General features: G+C 44.6%; 2 protein-coding genes across 2 annotated transcripts; both read left to right on the top strand.

Annotated features, from left to right (window-relative positions):
- Positions 1-1,897: 1,897 nt before the first annotated feature.
- Positions 1,898-3,769, top strand: LOC110910098. The gene is made up of 4 exons (XM_022154810.2): positions 1,898-2,052; positions 2,140-2,193; positions 3,284-3,353; positions 3,449-3,769. The coding sequence occupies exons 1-4, from the start codon at positions 1,936-1,938 to the stop codon at positions 3,499-3,501; spliced, it is 294 nt and encodes a 97-aa protein (XP_022010502.1). The 5' UTR covers positions 1,898-1,935; the 3' UTR covers positions 3,502-3,769.
- Positions 3,770-10,016: 6,247 nt separating this feature from the next.
- LOC110910096 lies at positions 10,017-12,546 on the top strand. The gene is made up of 4 exons (XM_035974086.1): positions 10,017-10,504; positions 10,572-10,703; positions 10,779-11,400; positions 12,528-12,546. The coding sequence occupies exons 1-4, from the start codon at positions 10,366-10,368 to the stop codon at positions 12,544-12,546; spliced, it is 912 nt and encodes a 303-aa protein (XP_035829979.1). The 5' UTR covers positions 10,017-10,365.
- Positions 12,547-17,975: the final 5,429 nt, after the last annotated feature.

Raw genomic sequence — 17,975 nt, 5'->3', positions numbered from 1 at the left:
TCATCCCGATGTTTCCGCCATTGGTTGGGGTGTGACATTCGGTATTAGGTTCGGGAGGGTGTGGTTCCAACCCCTTCTCGGCCCGCATACATTCTTCCGTGGCCAGAGATTATTCACAACTCCTACTGTTGTAGAACGGTCACATGATTGTTAAAAATTAGAGTGTTGGCAATTATTATTTTTTTTTTCTATAAAGCTCTTTCAAATCACTATTTATATATTAATTTGAGCTAAACGCACGTCAAAAAATATTAAGAACCAAAGAAAAAAATTTATAAAATTGGTATATATAAATATAAACACATCACTTGTTAGACCATCTGTAGTGGTAAGGTATATGATTTGGTTTTTCATTGACACGTGTCATTCACATCATCTTAACCAAACAATTTGGTAAAAACTAAAAAGGTGTAGTGGTGAGCATATGTACCACTTGGTTTAGACTAAAAATGGGGATTGGATAGTACACTAGCCTAATGACTAGTTTCCTTGATTCGTACAACAGCATCTCGTGGCCTCAACAGCGAGCACTAGCCAAATTTGTAATCCACGAGTAGTTGGATGGTGTGTTGCTCGTGGTGGCCTCATGGTCCACCAAACCACGGGCCACTAGAGATGGTCTTAAATAACATATATATCTAAAATTAAACTATAAAAACTACGATATAACATTAAAACGTTATATGGATAGGGTCATAGGATAGTAGGGGCGGACTCAGGTTCATGGCTGGGTGGGTGGATGCACCATTTGAAAAATATGCAGTGTATTTCTTAGACAAAAAAATCGAATACACCTTTTAAAAATATAATTAAACCCCTTATCTCTACTTCTAGAAAATAATTTATTAGTCCACTTTAGTAAAATTTAAAATTTAATTTGAAGACGTAGAGTATTAATTAGAGTGAGATTTTGGGTGGGTCGATGCATCAATCTCAAAAGTAATGGCGACGCCGTCGTTTCATTAAGCGGGTGATGCATGAACACATCACATGCATGTGATGGTCATGGATAGAGATGTTACCTTATTTTGATAAACAACCATTCTTTCTTTCCTTATAGTTATATCACCTTTTCCTAATTATGTAACGTTTTGGTTACATATATTTTTTAAATATAGTATTTTAAATCAACCTATTTAATTAAAATAATATATATATTTTTATCTTGAACATATATTTTTACGTATGGTATCTTGATTACTATTGTTTTGAAAATGGTATAAAAACTCTGATTTCATATTTGTTTTTTTTTTTTTTTTATTTTATGGATCTTTTGCTATACGTCATTTTTGATTGTGCAATTATTCTATAGTACTTTGTAGGGGACGCCTCCTCCGGAAACCCTTACGGGTAAATCGGGAACATTGTCCCTATGCTTCGGGTTCGGCATTAGAAAGAATGTTGGTTCACAAAAAAAAATGGTTTTACCCGATGAAAAATGATTATTTTGTGTTGAAACATTCATTTGGCTACCGCAACCAATGCAGGTACTTCTGCGTAACAAAGAGCCTAGGGCCGACGGGCTCCGGCGCCGGGCCAGCACACCGCCCACTAGGTCCGTCCCTGTCTTCTCCGGCAGCCCCTCGACGCCCAAGACGGGCCTACTCTTTCTTCTTTATACACACACGCACATACATACACATATATATTGAGGTCCATCTCTTTTAGGCTCATCTTCACACCCGCTTACGTGGATGCCTACGTGACGGACAATCCTTTGAGGACTATCCTCCTCCATATCCCATAGTCTTAAACGAGCCGACCTTTGCTCAAGCTCGTATCTACTCGTTTGCAAACTAAACCTATTTCAAACGAGCTTTTTCAAGCTTTTTCCAAATGACGAGCTATTTCTACCCTACTAAAGTTTCAACAAGATTTTGGACCAGGCCCAACAGGTTAGCCGAAGCCCAAATCCGCATACCTTTTGGCGAACTTATGAACTTGACGAAGAAGCACACAACAACAGCAATGGCGACTTCATCATCTGCTTCCTCCACAACTACTACTACTACTCCTCCTATGGCGGATCCCACTCAATCACTTCTTAAGCAGGTTCTCTCTCTTTCTCTAAATAATTCTGCGATGTAAATTTCATTTAAAAAATGTTAATCATAACGCTTTTATTTGATTTGCAAACAGGCAAGAAGCCACGAGGTTTCAATAGCCGAACTCTCTGCAATCTCCTCTTCACGGGTATCCTTTTCACATTTATTCTTAATATCTAGTACGTATTTTTCAATATTCGTTCAATTACATAATTTAATTTTGATTAATTTCAGATGAGAACCCTAATTTATGTATTTGGATTGTTTTACGCACTAATCGGTTTGTTTTTAACATTCTAATGAATTTGAACAATTTAAGTCAAATATTGACATTTTTTTAATCACTTTTCACAGATTTACTCGGTGGTTTCATATGAGCTAACTTTGAGCACCAAACATAGCGTAGATTTTTTTTTTTCGAATTTGTTATCTTTCGATGTACATGTGAATAGTGTTTTTGGTTATGATAGTAAAGTTAAGTTATGGTCTAGTCCCTGACCAGAATAATTGGTCATGAAATCGAATAGAACGAATGCCTTACAAGTTTAAAAACATTTGGTTCAGTTCAATAATATTGAGAATGTTATGCCTTTCTGTACAATAGTGGCTTGAAGTCTGAACTCATACTTTCTGTGATATTAGAAACTATGTTGTCAAAAGCGCACAAGGAGAGCTTTTAGGCACCAAAGTGCAGGGTAGCCGACCTTGTGTGCTACAACTATAAAGGCGAGGTTTCAGGCTCTAAGGTGCTGGCTCAGGCTCTGGGCTTTTCACAACATGGGTCAAAATAAGTCTATAGCTTCTTATGGATTAGGGTTGCCTAAAGATTTCCTTCAGTCTTTCTCGAGTCATATAAACACCAAGAATAACCAAAAGTTTTCAGTCTCCTGAAAGGACCCCTCGTGTCGAAATCATAATATTTAAGGAATCCTTTCTCTTAATCAGGGGCGCAGGATAGAAGGGGCCCCGGGGGGGGGGGGGGGGACTTTTCGCTTAGTAGTGTCCGGTATGTAGTTTTCGTATAGAATTTTTTACGTATATACTTTTTCGACCCCCCGATTTTAATTTTTTTTAGGTATATACATTTTCGACCCCCGGTCGGAAATCTCAAGCTTCGCCACTGGTCTTTATCATTCACAAAATTTAACTTATTCCCATATCCTGTTTTTTATTATTATTATTTTTTTTTGCTGTCCATATAAGTATACAGAAAGTTGACTTGTGTTTCTTGATCACAGACCGTTTATCAGAAAAATGGCAACATATTCTTTCGTACAAGTGTCCAACAGGCTACTGCATCTGAAAAGAGTAAAAACATCTCTTTTTGTAAGCATATGCTAATGCTTTTATAACTAATCTTGTTGCTAACAATGAATTGTTTTTTATGTTTGTTTCTGAGCCAGAACAACTTGATATGCTCAAAGCGAAGTTACAGAAACAGGATCTCGTTAAATGAAACTCGGTCCGCCATGTTAGTTTTTCATATGCAAAGACGTTGGATTCTTTTCAAAGTGCAAGTGTCCCAATCTCACAAACAGTGGCAATCTTGGTTAGTAAATATATGTCACCAAGTAAATTGTCCGACTTATCATAAGACGATGTGGCTTGATGATATTTCTCCAACGTATTAGATTTCGTTCAACTGATTTGTTCTTCTCTAATCTCTATCATGTCTTATGACACAATGTGTAAACAGAGTTTTCTACACAACAAACCATTACTCACTCCATACTCTTTTGAACCAACCTTCAAAGTTGAGTAAACCTGCAATTGTAAGGTGGAATATTCACTCATAAAATGGTAATTATATCGTTAATGTGACAGAAGGGTATGAGTTTATATCTTCCTAAAGCCACATTTCCGCTACTGAAGAAACACCAATCGTTAGTCTAATTAGTGTTATTTCCACCTGCAGTGGGCATACTATAAAATATTCAACCCGAACCATTCATAACACTTGCACAATTCATAGAGTTATGGCCTACACCACCGCAGCTATTGCGGGTAATACCAAACCTAGCGCCACTAAATTGACCAACACTGCTCATATGGGGATTTCAATATGTGTCCTATTTAAGAAAATCCAGAAGAAAGCTGGTGTTTGATGAAGCTTTTATCTTCTTCACTTTGACCATAGATGACTTGAAATTATATCGAGTCTAAAGTGCATTCTTTGTAAATCCTACTCATCTTGCTCTTCATGTCTTAAGTTGTACATGTGAAATTCTCGACTAGTATGGTTTTGTACTTCTAACCAGTGTTTTGTAAGCCGATTGCTCTACTTGTTCATTGCTCTACTTGTGTTTGAATGCCTACGTGCCCCACATGCTCAAGATTTTCTGTCTGTCGTACCTATTGAAGGCTTGGGGCAACACATGTCGGCTGTGGAATACCGTGCTATCCTTAGATACCGACTGATGATTCCTTTGTTCCCAGTTGACGAGCCATGTCCGGTATGCCGCAAAGCGTGTTTGGATTCTTTCGGCGAGCACGCGATCCACTGTAAAGAGCTACCAGGGTTTAAATATCGGCATGATTGGGTGAGAGATGTGTTATGTGATGTTCTTAAGCGGGCCGGAATCTCTGCCAAAAAGGAGGCCCCAGTAAATTTCCTGACTGACCCCTTAGAGGGGAGGTCCACTTTACGCCCGGCGGACATCCTTGTGTTTGGATGGGAAGGGGGGAAACACGCGTGTGTAGATCTAACTGGAGTCTCCCCCCTTGTCGGGCTCAAGGACAAGGGCTTTGTCGTAGGGCAAGCGGTGCTCAAGGCAGAGGCGAGCAAAGTGGCAAAACATGAGAAAGCCTGCTTGGAGAATCAACATGTGTTTGTCCCGTTTGCGTTTGATACCTTTGGTGGTCTCGCTCCTGACGCTGTGCGACTTTTGAATCGGGTTCAAAAAGTCGTTAATAGTAATTCTTCGTCGCTAAGGGTTTCAAACTTTGTATTTAGTAGAATTGGTTTTTCTATTCAAAAGGGGGTGGCGGCGCAACTTGTTGCCCGACTACCTGCCATTGCTTTGTAATTGCCCTTTTTCGTGTGGAATGATAACGGTGTAGTTTATTAAAATATACAAAATAATCGGTTAAAAATTTAAAAATATACAAAATTCTCATAATAAAATATGGTCTAACTTGCTCATCATTTTATCCAAACATATATTTAAGAGTGGTTATCGAGCCGGGGGTCTTACTAGAAGCAGCATCTCTATTCCTACGTGGTAGAGGTAAGGCTGTCTACATCTTACCCTCCTCAGACCCTACCTTAGCTTCGCTATTGGTGGGATTCACTGAGTATGATGATGATATATTTAAAAGTGGTTGTTGGGGGGTTTAAATTGTGGAAAATACTGTTTTATGTTTATGAATTATGGTTTAGTTATAAAATCAAGAGTAAACTGCTAAAATCATCCCTGAGGTTTGACTCAAATTGCTAGATTAGTCCAAAATCAACTTTTTTTGCTAAAACAGTCCCTGAGCCTAGTTTCTGTTGCTATTTCAGTCCAATAAATTAACACCGTTAGAACCTCCGTTAATGAATGGGTAAAACTGCTAAATTCGTCCCTGAGGTTTTATTCAAGTTGCTAGATCAGTCCAAAATCAAGTTTTTTGAATTTGTTAATTATAAACTTATTTAGGTATATAATTTTTCTAGACTTGCATTAATTTTTTGAATTTGTTAATTATAAACTTATGTAGATTATAAACTTATTTAGGTATATAATTTTTCTAGACTTGCATTAATTTTTTGAATTTGTTAATTATAAACTTATGTAGATTATAAACTTATTTAGGTATATAAATCATTAATATCACAAGATTATAAACTTATTTAAGGCGGGTCCAGTTATATTTATGTTCGTTGAATAAATCATTAATATCACAAGAGAAAAAAATGGTAAATGACAGGTTCTTAATGCATCAATACTTGTACCAAATGCATTATATATTTTCTTAAATGTCTTAAAATTTAAGATAAATTACAAGTCTACCCTAAATATATAATTTAAATTTGTGTTTAGTTATAAAAATATAAACAGAATGTAGCTCTTTTGGAGAGCGCAATTTTATTTGACCTGTCTTAAACACTGGTTTGACCCGGACCCTTTTTTACTCAAACCAAAATAATCCTTTTTATGAGACTTGTTCTGGCACGACATGTTGTCCGACCTCACCTGAATGATAAGTATTATTAAATAAAAACCACTTAATTAAGAAGAAAAAATGAATAAAAGAACTTTAAAATACAAATATTAAATTAAAATAATTGATAAATATTAAACATTAAATATTACGAATTAAATAAAAACAAATAAAAATTATGTTAATTTCTTAATATTTAAATTTACATATAATGTTTGTATTTTTCATAACAAAATATTGTTTAAATTAATTGTTGTCTTATTTAAATCCTTAAATAAATACTAAATATTTACATGGTAACAACAACAACAACAACAACAACAACAACTTCAAAATAAAATCAGTATTTAAGGCTGGCCGGTTAAATTACGCTCTTAAAAAAAGCTACATTTATATTTTTAAAACTGATTTTATTTAAATTAAATTAAGTATTATCTTATTTAAATACATAAGTATATAATTAGTAAACATTTAATGATAATAATAATAATAATAATCAAAATAACTAACAAATAATTTTTCAAAATAAGTAACAAAAGGCTTTTTTCTCTTGTGATATTAATGATTTCTATACCTGATGAAACAATGGTTAACCGGGCAGGGTTAACTCACTGGTCTCGTCAAGAAGGGTTAATCCCTTCCTCTCGAGGATCGCTGGCTGGATCACCGGTGGTTGATCTCCTGCACAAGGAAACAAGCCGTGACTCGTAACAAGGAGGATGGGGTGGGGGGTGCTCCTTGTTACCACTCTCCGGCGTGAGAATCAGTAGTTTGCTTGGGAAGCAAAGTAAGATAGTAGTAGTAGTGAGAGAGTTGTGAGAAGATACCTCAAACCTGGTTTGGGGTTGGTATTTATAGCCGAGGAGTGGAGGAGGATGATGATGGATGGACTGACGACGTGCTGCCCCTTTTCAGGTGTGTCAGGCTCGTCGGTTATGGAGGTTACGCCACGTCAGTCCATTGCTTACGTAGCTCTGACAGGTAACTGTCATTGGTGCCACTTGCATTGTGGTGTCAGTACCACTTGCTTGAGTACATAGGATGCGGTGCAAGCCGCATCGCTACGTGCGGTAACATCTGAAGTTACCGCGTCTCCTACTTGTGATCAAGGATTACGCGAGATGCGGTGCTAGCCGCATCGTCGTCTTGCCTGCATCCCTTGTCGTGACGAAAATGTCCGTATGGTGTGGTGTCAGCCGTACCACTACGTTCATCTCCTTCTATGCCTAAGGTAAGGCTTTCCTGTATTGATAGAAGTGTTCACTGGACGCGGCGCGATGCCGCGTCGCTGTGAATGCTTCCGTTTTCGTACACCAGATGTGATGCTATGTCGCATCACTCTACCGTTCTCCTGTTCCATGTAAGTCCTCCTTTGTTACTAGATAGATTGGATTCAACCCTTGTGTCGATGCGTTCCCGCATGGGCACAAGTGGGTTGTTAGCTAGTGGGGGTTTTGATAAGGGTAATGGTCACTCGCGGTCGATGCTGACGCGAGATCTGGGACCATACCCCTTCAAGTCCCCCCAGTCTAGTGTTGCTGCCACATACAAGGTGTATGTGGGAGGAGTACTGGACTATGGTGTTTGGAAGGTAGTTTGGAGTCTGGAGAAGATCCTAGACCATGTGTGGTCTTTTCTGTATGTAAATGGAGCTGGAGGTCCGGAAGGGTCATCTGACGCCTCTTCCGTATCGGTGAAGGAATCTCGTCTGGTGCGAGATTCTCAGCCGATTTATGTCACCAGGTGGTCTGCCACCTGTTGTTGTGCCGAATGTCTCTTGGAGACCTTGTTAGTAATGCTGCACAAACTTCGAACCAACCTCTGAGATGGTGTTTCGAAGGTATGTGGAGGTTTCCCATCCTTTAAAGGTGGGCTTTTTTTCATACCAATTGTTGAATTGGTGCACGAAGAAGAAAAGAAAACTTTTGGACCAATCTTTGAGATTGGGATCAAAAGTTGTTGATGCTTGCAAGTGCTTTGCTCGAGCTCTATGTTCAGCATCAAGTTATGAGACGACGATCCCCTTTTTTGTGGGGTTTTCGTGTTTATCGTCGTAGCTCTCTAGTAACCGCATGGTCTTTGCGGTTACCTCGTTGCGTCATTGTTGGCCATGTTTGGTCGAACAATGTATATTCATACTATGGGTAAATAAACATGGTCATAGGCAAGGGTATGCCCACCATTGTTTATTCTATGCGGCCCATAATCGGGTTAACAAAGTCATAAGCAGACTTGTTACCGCTGTTCGGACGCTTGTTGTTCGACGCGGGTTTATTTAGAGCGCTGTTCTGCGTTCGTTTTGGAGCCACTTACCTTCCCGCTCTAATACCGAGTTTGCTTTGTAGTAGCATTGTTCGGTGATGTGGAGTGAGCTTGGCTCTTCCGTAGCAACCACTCTGCGGAAGCTATGGTTATGTCCGTAGCTCCTCGTGAGTGTTTGCGGTTTTGTATTACCACATTTGCTCGAAGTGGGTGTGGGTCGGATGTAGCTCTTGAAGGTTCAGGAGACAGGGTTGCTGATGTGCGTTCGCGTGCATACCCTTCCTTCCTTTTGTTAAAGAAGATGTTCATATACCCTCTGCGGTTGTGAACCGGGCAGGAGGGATTTGAAGCTTGAAGAGAATGAAGGCAATGCAGTTCCCCTGTGTCTGAGATGCGGTTCAGTCCAACGGCCAACGCTGGTTCTGAGCATCTGACACACCTGAACGGGCTCGTGTGTGTCATGTCCGCATATTCCACGTGTGCTCGTGGGTCGTGCGGATAGGTATTATACCCCCTTATAGTGTAGAGATATATGTTTTTACCTATTTTTAGGGGTATGTTAAAAAACGACATGCGGTATGGGTTATGGTGCGGTATACCAGAGAAACCGCATGCCGCTTATAATTGGATAATGTAGTCGCTTTTTGTTGCATACGTGGCTGGACGCACGTGTGAGTTGGTGGAAGTTGGTGAGATCTTCCTGGCATGTGCTGAAATGAAAGGACGTTTGCACTGCCCGAGGCATTAAATGCACTGTAGCGAAGAGTGTAAACGTCTCTTGTGTCAGGCGCGTGGGCGGCCACGCGCGCGTGATAACCGTCAGCGGAAACGGCGCTCGACACGTGGTGTCCTATGATTCGCTCTTTTTGAACGTGATCATTTGTTTTCTCCCTCCGCATTAATTGCGATGGGTATATAAGGGGAAACCGTTCGTGGTTTCCCCTCACTTGTTCGAAAATTCAAAAAATTTGCCGTTTGAGAGAGAAACTGTTCTGTCTTCTCCGACTATTTTTTCTGAAATTCCGGTGAGGTTGCTGGTGTTTCCGTTCACCATCTTTTGTTTCTTTGGTATTCTTGATGGCTGAACCGTCTAATCCACACAATGTGGAGGGTGAAAACCCTGAACAGCCGGTAGTGGCTGAAGAAGAAGACGAGGTGGCTGCCGGTGTTGGTTTACCGGCGTTAAGGTGGACCAAGAAGTCTTTTGACAATCTTATGCTTACTGTCCAAATGCCCTCTGAATATGGGGCTCAATATCCATCGGAGGGTGATACTGGTGCCGACGCTCCGGCCGGTTATGTGACCATGTGGGCCGACTTTTTTGGTGACTGTAATCTCCGGTTACCGTTGACGGTGTTTGTCGTGGATGTCTTGGAGTGGTACAAGGTCCACATTTCTCAAGTGAGTCCGTTTTGGTATGATTCGGATTCGAAATTTTGAGTTCACCTTCCGTGCTCTTGGTATAGAGCCTACCGTCGGAGATTTCCGACGGTTCTATCAGATGACAGTGTCCATGGGGTTCTTTTCTTTCCGTCAACGAGACGGTACCCCCAAGCTGATGACTCCCCCCAAGGGGATGACGATGTGGAAGAAGAAATTCTTCTACATCAAAGCTGCTGCCATTGTTGCAGATATGACGTTTCGGAACGTGACCGAGACGATCATCGCGGAGACCATTGCGGTCCCTAGCTCGAAGTCAGTGGAATGGTTTCCTCAGTTGCAGACCATTGAGACCGTGAAGCTGACCAATACGCAACTATGGCTGTTGCGTATGATGCTGAGGAGGAGCAAAAACTCGAAACCCGTGGTGCGGGAGAAGAGCGGTGGTACGTACTTTTTATCTGTTTACGTTCCTTATTTTTGTGTGCGTTACTGATATTTGTGTTTGCTATCCGAAAATGCTCCTGCATGGAGGATGTTTGCCCCGGATTTCCTGGGTACGGTTGAGACCGTGGTTTGTGCGGATGGTGAAGAGGATCACAATACTATCATCCGTAGCAACTTCCGGGTGCCTACTGAGGCTGCACTGGCAGTTGAGTTGCCGTCAGGCAAAGGTATAATATCCAAGCTTTGTCACTTGTGTTGATAATGTTGGTTTATTGACGTATTGATTCCATGCAGGTGATCTTGGGGCCTTGGGGGACCCCGAAGCGAAGGGTGTACCAAAGAGGCAAACTGTGAAGGGCGTGCGTTTTCGCCAAAAGAAGATAAAGGAGGTCACTACTGTGCCTCATCTGGTGCCGCAGGCAGCAGGTATCTCTCATTCCTCTTTTCGTCGACACAAGGATTATGTGATAGTATCTGATACCCTTGAGGGTTTGGGTATAGCCGCGGAGTCACGTTCTGGTGCTGCGAAGAAGCAGGCAGAAGAGGCGGCTGCGGGAGGGACAGCTGCGGGCCCCCCTGTGATTGGTGAGAAGAGGAGGCCAGAGCAGAAAGCTGCTGGTGGTGTTGAAACCAAACGTCGGAGACTAGTAACCAAAAGGTCTGCTCCGACGCAGAAAAAACCTGCGGTTGTCGTTGGTAAGTGTAGGCTATCTAGTCTTAACTGTTGTGTAACTAGTTTTGATAGCTATTTGACTTTTTTTGCAGAGCCTCAAGATGAGGATTTTTCTATCTTTGATGCTCCGGAGTCCCCCCCGCGTGCCACGGGTGCGGGTGCAACGGAGGTGCCGTCAACACCTCCCGTCAAGGTGGTACCTGAGTCAACCGTGCAGAAGGAGGGTACCGCAGAGAATGCTGCGGCCCGGATATTTGATACTGTCGACTCGTCCAACAATCTGATCTCTCCCAATGAGGGAGACGATTTGAGTGTGCGGTTCACTGCTACTGGGAAGCAACATTCTGATGCTGGACCGCAAAAAACTGGCGCTGAAGCGCGACAGCATGATGCTGAGCCGCAGAAGTCTTCGGTTGATAAAGGTACCAGCTCGTCTGCCGGTGGTGCGGGGTATGACGGGCCTCCAATTCAGCCTGGGGAGTCTGAATTGGAGTATTACTACCGCACTTATTCCCCGGGTCGCAGTATGGTGTATCACCGACCCCCCTGGACTGTTATGCAGGGGGATGATATTTCGAATGATTCTGCGGCCTGTAAGGAGATTTTGGGTGGCCTGGGGACCCCCTTTGAAGTTGAGCGCACCTCGAGAGTTGCGTATAAACCAGCTCTCAACAATGTTGGTAGGGACTTCCATTGTGGCGAATGCCATTTTGGAAGACTATAAAGTGCTGGGTCGGCGCGAGGAAGATGCTGCTCGTATGCGGGCAGAAGCGGAAAAGCTGGTCCAGGCTGCCCGTGCGGGTGCGGAGCAGCTGGAGAAGGACAAAGCTGCTTTTGAGAAGCAGAAGCAGACTTCTGAGTGGGCTGCCACTGCCCAGCTGAAACAGGTGCGTACCCTTGCTAAACTCCTTGCTGATGAGCGCAAGAATTGGAACGAAAAGTTGTCCAACGAGCGCAAGAAATGGAATGAATCTTGGGCTAAGCAGAATAACGTTCTGTTTCATACTCGGCAGGAGTTGGCGAATGTCAAGGCGGCAAATGTTGCCTTGGGCAGCGAGAAGGCTGCGGCGGAGGCCATTTCTTTTAAAGCGCTGCAGGCGAAGGCCGACGCCTTGAAGGCCCTTGAAGAGGCCAAAGAAGCCGGGGCTCGTGCCTCAAAGGCCCATGAAGAGGCCGCAGAGAAGGAGAGCCGTGCTTCTAAGGCTCTTGAAGAGGCGAATGCGGAGCGCATTCGTTTAGGCAAAGTTGTTGAAAGCCTGCAGGTACGTTTCTTTACCTCTGTTGTATATTTCCTTTATTGTTTTGAAAATATTTGTCGAGTGAACTGTTTGCTGTTTTTGTAACAGGCTGAGGTTCAGGCCCGGGAGGTCGCGGTTACGGACCTTACTACCCGCGTGTCCGCTGCGGAGAAGCGGGCTGACGCTGCTGCTGAGGCCAAGGATGCCTTGGTGTCCTCTTTTAACCAGCTGGAAGCTGACCGTGAGTGGTTGCGGACTCACGGTATCGCGCGTGTAAGTATCCGTTGCCTTTACATTGGCTTGGATTAGCATTTAAGACTTATGATCTTTTTATTGCAGATTGTCGAGGCTATCATGAATGCTCCTGAGACCTCATCTGGTTTGGACCTGGTTAAGGAGCGCGCGCGCGATGCTGGCTTCAAGGCTGGTTATAACCGCTGCATTGGGCATATCAATGTATTATCCGCAGGCGGTTATACTGATCAGGCATCCGGGTTCCGTGATGTGGATACCGAGGGTCGTCTGAAAGCGGCCGTAGTCTCCTTTTATGACACGCCCCTTGCCTGTGTAGGGGAGCTGGACGAGTGTTTGGAGGTTGCGGACTATGTCGACCGCTTGCGGATACTTTATCCGGATGTGGAAGAGGAAGAACCCGCTGGTGGTGCCGGAGGAGACGCTGGGACCGGCGGTACAAAATAGGGTTTAGGTTGGCGAGTGTGCCTCCTTTTTTGTATTCCTCTTGTATAGAATAGGAACTTTATGTAAATTCAGTAAGCATCATGTGGATACTTGAATTTTTTGAATATAAAGTTTCTTTGTTCAGTTTGTACAAGTGTTTTTAATTCTTGCATGTCTGAACGTGTGTATGCGTAATCTTTACCCATTTATGAACGGGGTCAAGTATACTCCATACTTTTGTTGTATGGGTATGCATTAATTCTGTTATTTACCGTGTGAGGGTTTTAGAATTGCTTAAGCTTTGTAAAAGCTTATATTACCGGAACTCTACCCATTTGTGAATGGGGTCGAGTGTACTCCATACCTTTGTCGTATGAGTCCGCGTCAATTCCATTGTTTGCCTTTTTGGGCTCAGGAATTGTGTTAAGTGTTTAACAAAAACTTGTGTATCCGGCCGGATAAAACATGCAAGTCTTTTTGTCTTTTGCTGGCCTATTACAATATTTGTGTGTGGTTGCCACTTTGTATGGGTATCACGAATGAAGATTTTGCCAATCTGTTTTTGGGATACCGCAAAGTGGAACACGCATTTGTAATAGTAATAACAAACAATAATGTAGAAAATTGCTTATTTATTTATTTGCAAATGGCCTGCGGCCCGATAGGTTACATAGAGAAATGTAAGAACATGGCTTACATATAACAGCGTCGAAGCTGTTGTGCATTCCATGTGCGTGCGATAGGTTCGCCTTCTAGTGTTTGCAATCTGTACGCGCCTTTCCCTAGGACCTCTTTGATGAGGTAGGGTCCTTCCCACTTGGGGGCGAGTTTGCCTGGGCGCTCGGCATTAGATGCCTCATTGTCGCGTAGGACGTAGTCTCCTGGGTTGAAAGTACAAACGCGGACGCGCGCGTTGTAGTACTTTTCAAGTTTGGATTTATATTTGGCCTCGTTGATGGCAGCGTTTTCGCGCCGTTCTTCCAAGAGGTCCAAATCGATCCTGCGTTCCATGTTGTTGTCTAGTTTTTCAATAGCCAACATTCTAGGAGAGGGGAGACCGACTTCTGCGGGGATCACCGCTTCTGAACCGTAGACTAGGCTGAAGGGTGTTTCCCCATTGCTTGTTTTTGGGCTTGTGCGGTGAGCCCATAAGATACTTGGGAGTTCATCGACCCAGCCACGCCTGGCCGTTCCCAACCGTGCCTTGATCCCTTCGACTAGGCTTTTATTGATACTCTCGACTTGGCCGTTCCCTTGCGGGTGTGCGACTGAGGAGAATATGTGCTCAATGTGTAGTTCCTCTAGCCATGTTTGAAATTCGTCGGCAGCGAAGTTGGTGCCGTTATCGGTGACAATGCACATTGGTAATCCGAAACGGCAGATGATGTGTTCCCAAATGAATTTCCTTGTTATCATAGCAGTGGTTGAGGCGAGTGGTTTTGCTTCTACCCATTTGGTGAAGTAATCAACCGCCACTATGATAAATTTAACCGCACCTGGAGCGTCAGGGAAAGGTCCCACGACGTCAATTGCCCATTTCTGAAAGGGCCATGCGGTTGTGACGGGGACTAAGTTGTTTTTTGGCCGCAAAGTTTTTGGAGCATGACGTTGACAGTCGATGCACTTGCGCAACTCTTTGACGGCGTACAGGTGCATGCCGGGTCAGTAATACCCGGCATTCATGATTTTGGCCACTACCATGCGTGGTCCAGCGTGTATGCCACATATGCCCTCGTGTATATCTCGAATGAGGTATGTGGCATCCTGGGGGTTGACGCATCGTAGTAGTGGCCCGAGGTATGACTTGCGGTATAAGATACCGTCTCCCATCTGATAATGGCACGCTTTGTATTGTAGTTTGCGTGCTTCTGATTTGCTTTCGGGAGTCACACCGGATTGTAGATATGCGATAATAGGTGTCATCCATGATGTTGAACCGTATTGAATGACGTTGACTTGGCGCAGGGGTACCGAAGGATTTTGCAGGATTTCGATGCGTATCTCCTTTGCCAAGTGTTGGAAGCTGGTAGATGCAAGTTTTGATAGTGCATCTGCGGACTTGTTTTCGCTTCGATTAATATGGCGAATATTGAATGAAGCGAATTTGGATTTCAGTTGCAGTACTTGCTCGAGGTAGAGGATCATGATATCCCCCTTTGCGGCATAGTCGCCGCGTACTTGGCCTGCAACTAACAAAGAGTCGACGTGGGCTTCCAGATGTTGCACGCCGATTTTGACTGCTAAACGTAGCCCCGCTAACAGAGCCTCATATTCTGCCTCGTTGTTTGTGCTTTTGAATTCGAGGCGGATTGCATATGTGAGTTCTTGGCCGTCGGGGCTGACGAGTCGCAGACCTGCACCCGCTCCTTCATCGTTGGAGGCACCATCTGTGAAGAGTGCCCATGTTTCTGAAGAGGGTGGCGGTGGTGCAGGAGTTTGTGCTTCTTCGCATTCTTGGATGCGATTCACCGGTACTTCGGCGGCGAAATCAGCTAAGATCTGGCCTTTAATCGCGGGGCGCGGTTTATAATGTATCGTGTGTGCGCCCAGCTCGATGGCCCATTTCGCTAATCGCCCAGAGATGTCGGGTTTGGAGAGGATCGGGCCGATCCTGTAATTGGTTAGCACTGTGATGACGTGGTTTACGAAGTAGCGTCGCAACCGTCTTGAAGCGTGCACTAGTGCTAGCACCAATTTCTCCATTATTGAGTACCTTGTCTCTGGGTCGTTGAGCATCTTGCTGATGTAATAGATGGGTGTTTGAACCCCCTTCCGCTCCACAATCAGTACCGCACCCACCGCGTTGTCCGCGGCGGATAGGTATAGTATGAGTTGCTCATCCTTGCGTGGTGCGGTTAAAGTTGGGAGTTGTATCAAACACTCCTTCATTTCCCGGAAGGCCTGTTCAGCCTCTGCGGTCCACTGGAATTGTTCTTTCTTTGAACAGCTCCGCAGTGTCTTGATGAACGGATAAGACTTAGCTGCGTGGTTGGCTAAGAATCTGTTGAGTGCCGCTAGCCTGCCGGCTAGCCGTTGCATATCCTTCATCGATGAAGGCGATGGCATGCGCTCGATCGCCTGGACCTTCTCCGGGTTTACCTTGAATCCATCTTTAGTCACGATGAACCCAAGGAACTTGCCTTCTTCCATTCCAAACGAGCATTTCCCTGGATTGAGCTTTATGTTAACGCTTCGCAGAGTTTGGAATGTTCTTTCGATATCTGTGAGCATGGTATCTTCTTCCATGCTCATGACGACCAGGTCGTCCATGTAGATTTCGACACTTTTGCTTATTTGGCCGCGGAAAGTGTCGTTCATCAACTTTTGGTAGGTTGAGCCCGCGTTGCGCAACCCAAACGGCATTTTTGTATAGCAGTAATTTCCGGTGGGAGTCCGGAATGCCGTTTTGTCTTCATCCTCGATTGCCATTTGTACTTGATGGTATCCTTTGTAGCAATCGAGGAAACACTTCCACCTGAATGGTGCGAGATTATCGACCTTTTCGTCGATTTCTGGAAGCGCGTAACAATCCTTGGGGCAGGCTTTGTTAAGGTCTTTGTAATCGACGCACATGCGCCAGCCCCCGGACGGTTTTTCTACCATGACTGGGTTGGACAACCAAGTCTGGTATTTAACTTCCCGCAGGATGCCTGCGGAGAGCAGTTCTTCGATCTGCTCTTGCATCGCCTGATTTTTAGCTGACCCAAGGTGGCGTTGGCCTTGGATCACTGGCTTGATACCTGGCATGGTATTCAAGTGATGCTGCGCAATATCACGTGGGACCCCGGTCATGTCTGCGGGTGTCCACGCGAAGATGTCTTGGTTCCTGAAGAGGAGCTGCTTCAGTTGCGCTTTGGTGGTCGGGGACAAGGCGTGACCCAATGTGACCTTTTGTTCTGGGTATCTCGCGTTGAGAACCCATTTTTCTGGCTGGTCATTTGGGGTGGGCCTTGCGACCTTGGTCGGACGTACTTCGTCCGACATCATGACGTCCCTGCGGGCATAGATTATCGCGACCCACGATTCGGTTGGGAAACCAACCGCAGAGTGGGGGACCGACGTAATCATATTGAAATCTCCTTGGAATTCTCTCCCGAGGAGTACGTCATATCTGGAGGTGTGAGGTAAAACCATGAAGTTTACCTCCTCTGTCCGTGTGCGGTTTCCGCTGGAAAGACGCACAGGAAAAGTAATCTGGCCTAGGGGAAAGACCGTTTCCCCTGCGAACCCGGTTAACGGGTAATCTACTGCTTGCAACCGATCTTTGTCCTCCTGGTCGAACTGGTTGAAGCATTGTTCGGAGATTATATCAGATGTACTGCCCGGGTCGATGAATAGACGCTCGGTGCAGTAGTGTGCCAGTTTGGCCTGAAATGACGACGGCGCGCCTATCGCGCGGTCCGCCTCGGACTTTTGGAAAGACGACTTGCTCGTCCTTCCAGTCACATTCCGGCCTTCTTGCCGCTTTCCGCGGCCTGCCCTTGCCTCCGTGGATCATGTGGGTGGAAGCCACATGCATGGTTCGCTTCCCGGAGGAGGTACCTTCGCCGTGAGGGGTAATGCGCTTGGTGGGTTTTTGCCCACCTGGCAAAAGATGTTGCAGTTTCCCCTCCTTTAAGGCGCGCTCAATCTCCAGTCGGAGACTGATGCCAGCTGTTGGTGGTGTGGCCCGAGTCCTTGTGGTTACTCACAGTAGAGTGTGAGGTTCTGATTTTTTTGGACTTCATTGGTTGGGCCCGGTCGCAAGAACTGTGGGTCCGCAAGAGGACCTCACTTGGCGACATGGTGATCTCGGTCCAGTTGCGGTCCCGAGATTCTTTCTTGAACGCCCGATTGTCTCGGGCGGGGGTTGTAGTTCTTTGGGTCGAACGTGTTGGTTTGCGGGAAGTATGGTTTGGAAATATCGCGATTTCCAACGTCCCGGTTGCGTTTATTGTTACGCTTGGACCCTTGTTGGGATGTTTCGGCTTGGGGTTTTTGCCTTTGCCACATGCGGTTCGAGTGACGCCCTGCTGTCTGGGCGTATTTCTTGACCGCAGTCATGACATCTTTCCCATTTTTTGGGCAAAGCCCTCCTTGCCAAGATATGGTCATGATCATCTCTCTGTC

Source organism: Helianthus annuus, chromosome 6 (genome assembly GCF_002127325.2).
Source record: "Helianthus annuus cultivar XRQ/B chromosome 6, HanXRQr2.0-SUNRISE, whole genome shotgun sequence".
NCBI lineage: Eukaryota > Viridiplantae > Streptophyta > Magnoliopsida > Asterales > Asteraceae > Helianthus > Helianthus annuus.
This window is presented reverse-complemented; position numbering and strand designations above follow the sequence as displayed.

Bases quoted from the DNA above. Each gene is read 5' to 3' on its own strand.
- LOC110910098 (XM_022154810.2), top strand. From the start codon at position 1,936: ATGAACTTGACGAAGAAGCACACAACAACAGCAATGGCGACTTCATCA. The intron at 2,194-3,283 runs GTATCCTTTTCA...TCTTGATCACAG, and splicing joins CTGCAATCTCCTCTTCACGG to ACCGTTTATCAGAAAAATGG. The intron at 3,354-3,448 runs GTAAAAACATCT...TTTCTGAGCCAG, and splicing joins GGCTACTGCATCTGAAAAGA to AACAACTTGATATGCTCAAA.
- LOC110910096 (XM_035974086.1), top strand. From the start codon at position 10,366: ATGTTTGCCCCGGATTTCCTGGGTACGGTTGAGACCGTGGTTTGTGCG. The intron at 10,505-10,571 runs GTATAATATCCA...GATTCCATGCAG, and splicing joins TGAGTTGCCGTCAGGCAAAG to GTGATCTTGGGGCCTTGGGG. The intron at 10,704-10,778 runs GTATCTCTCATT...GTTTGGGTATAG, and splicing joins TCTGGTGCCGCAGGCAGCAG to CCGCGGAGTCACGTTCTGGT.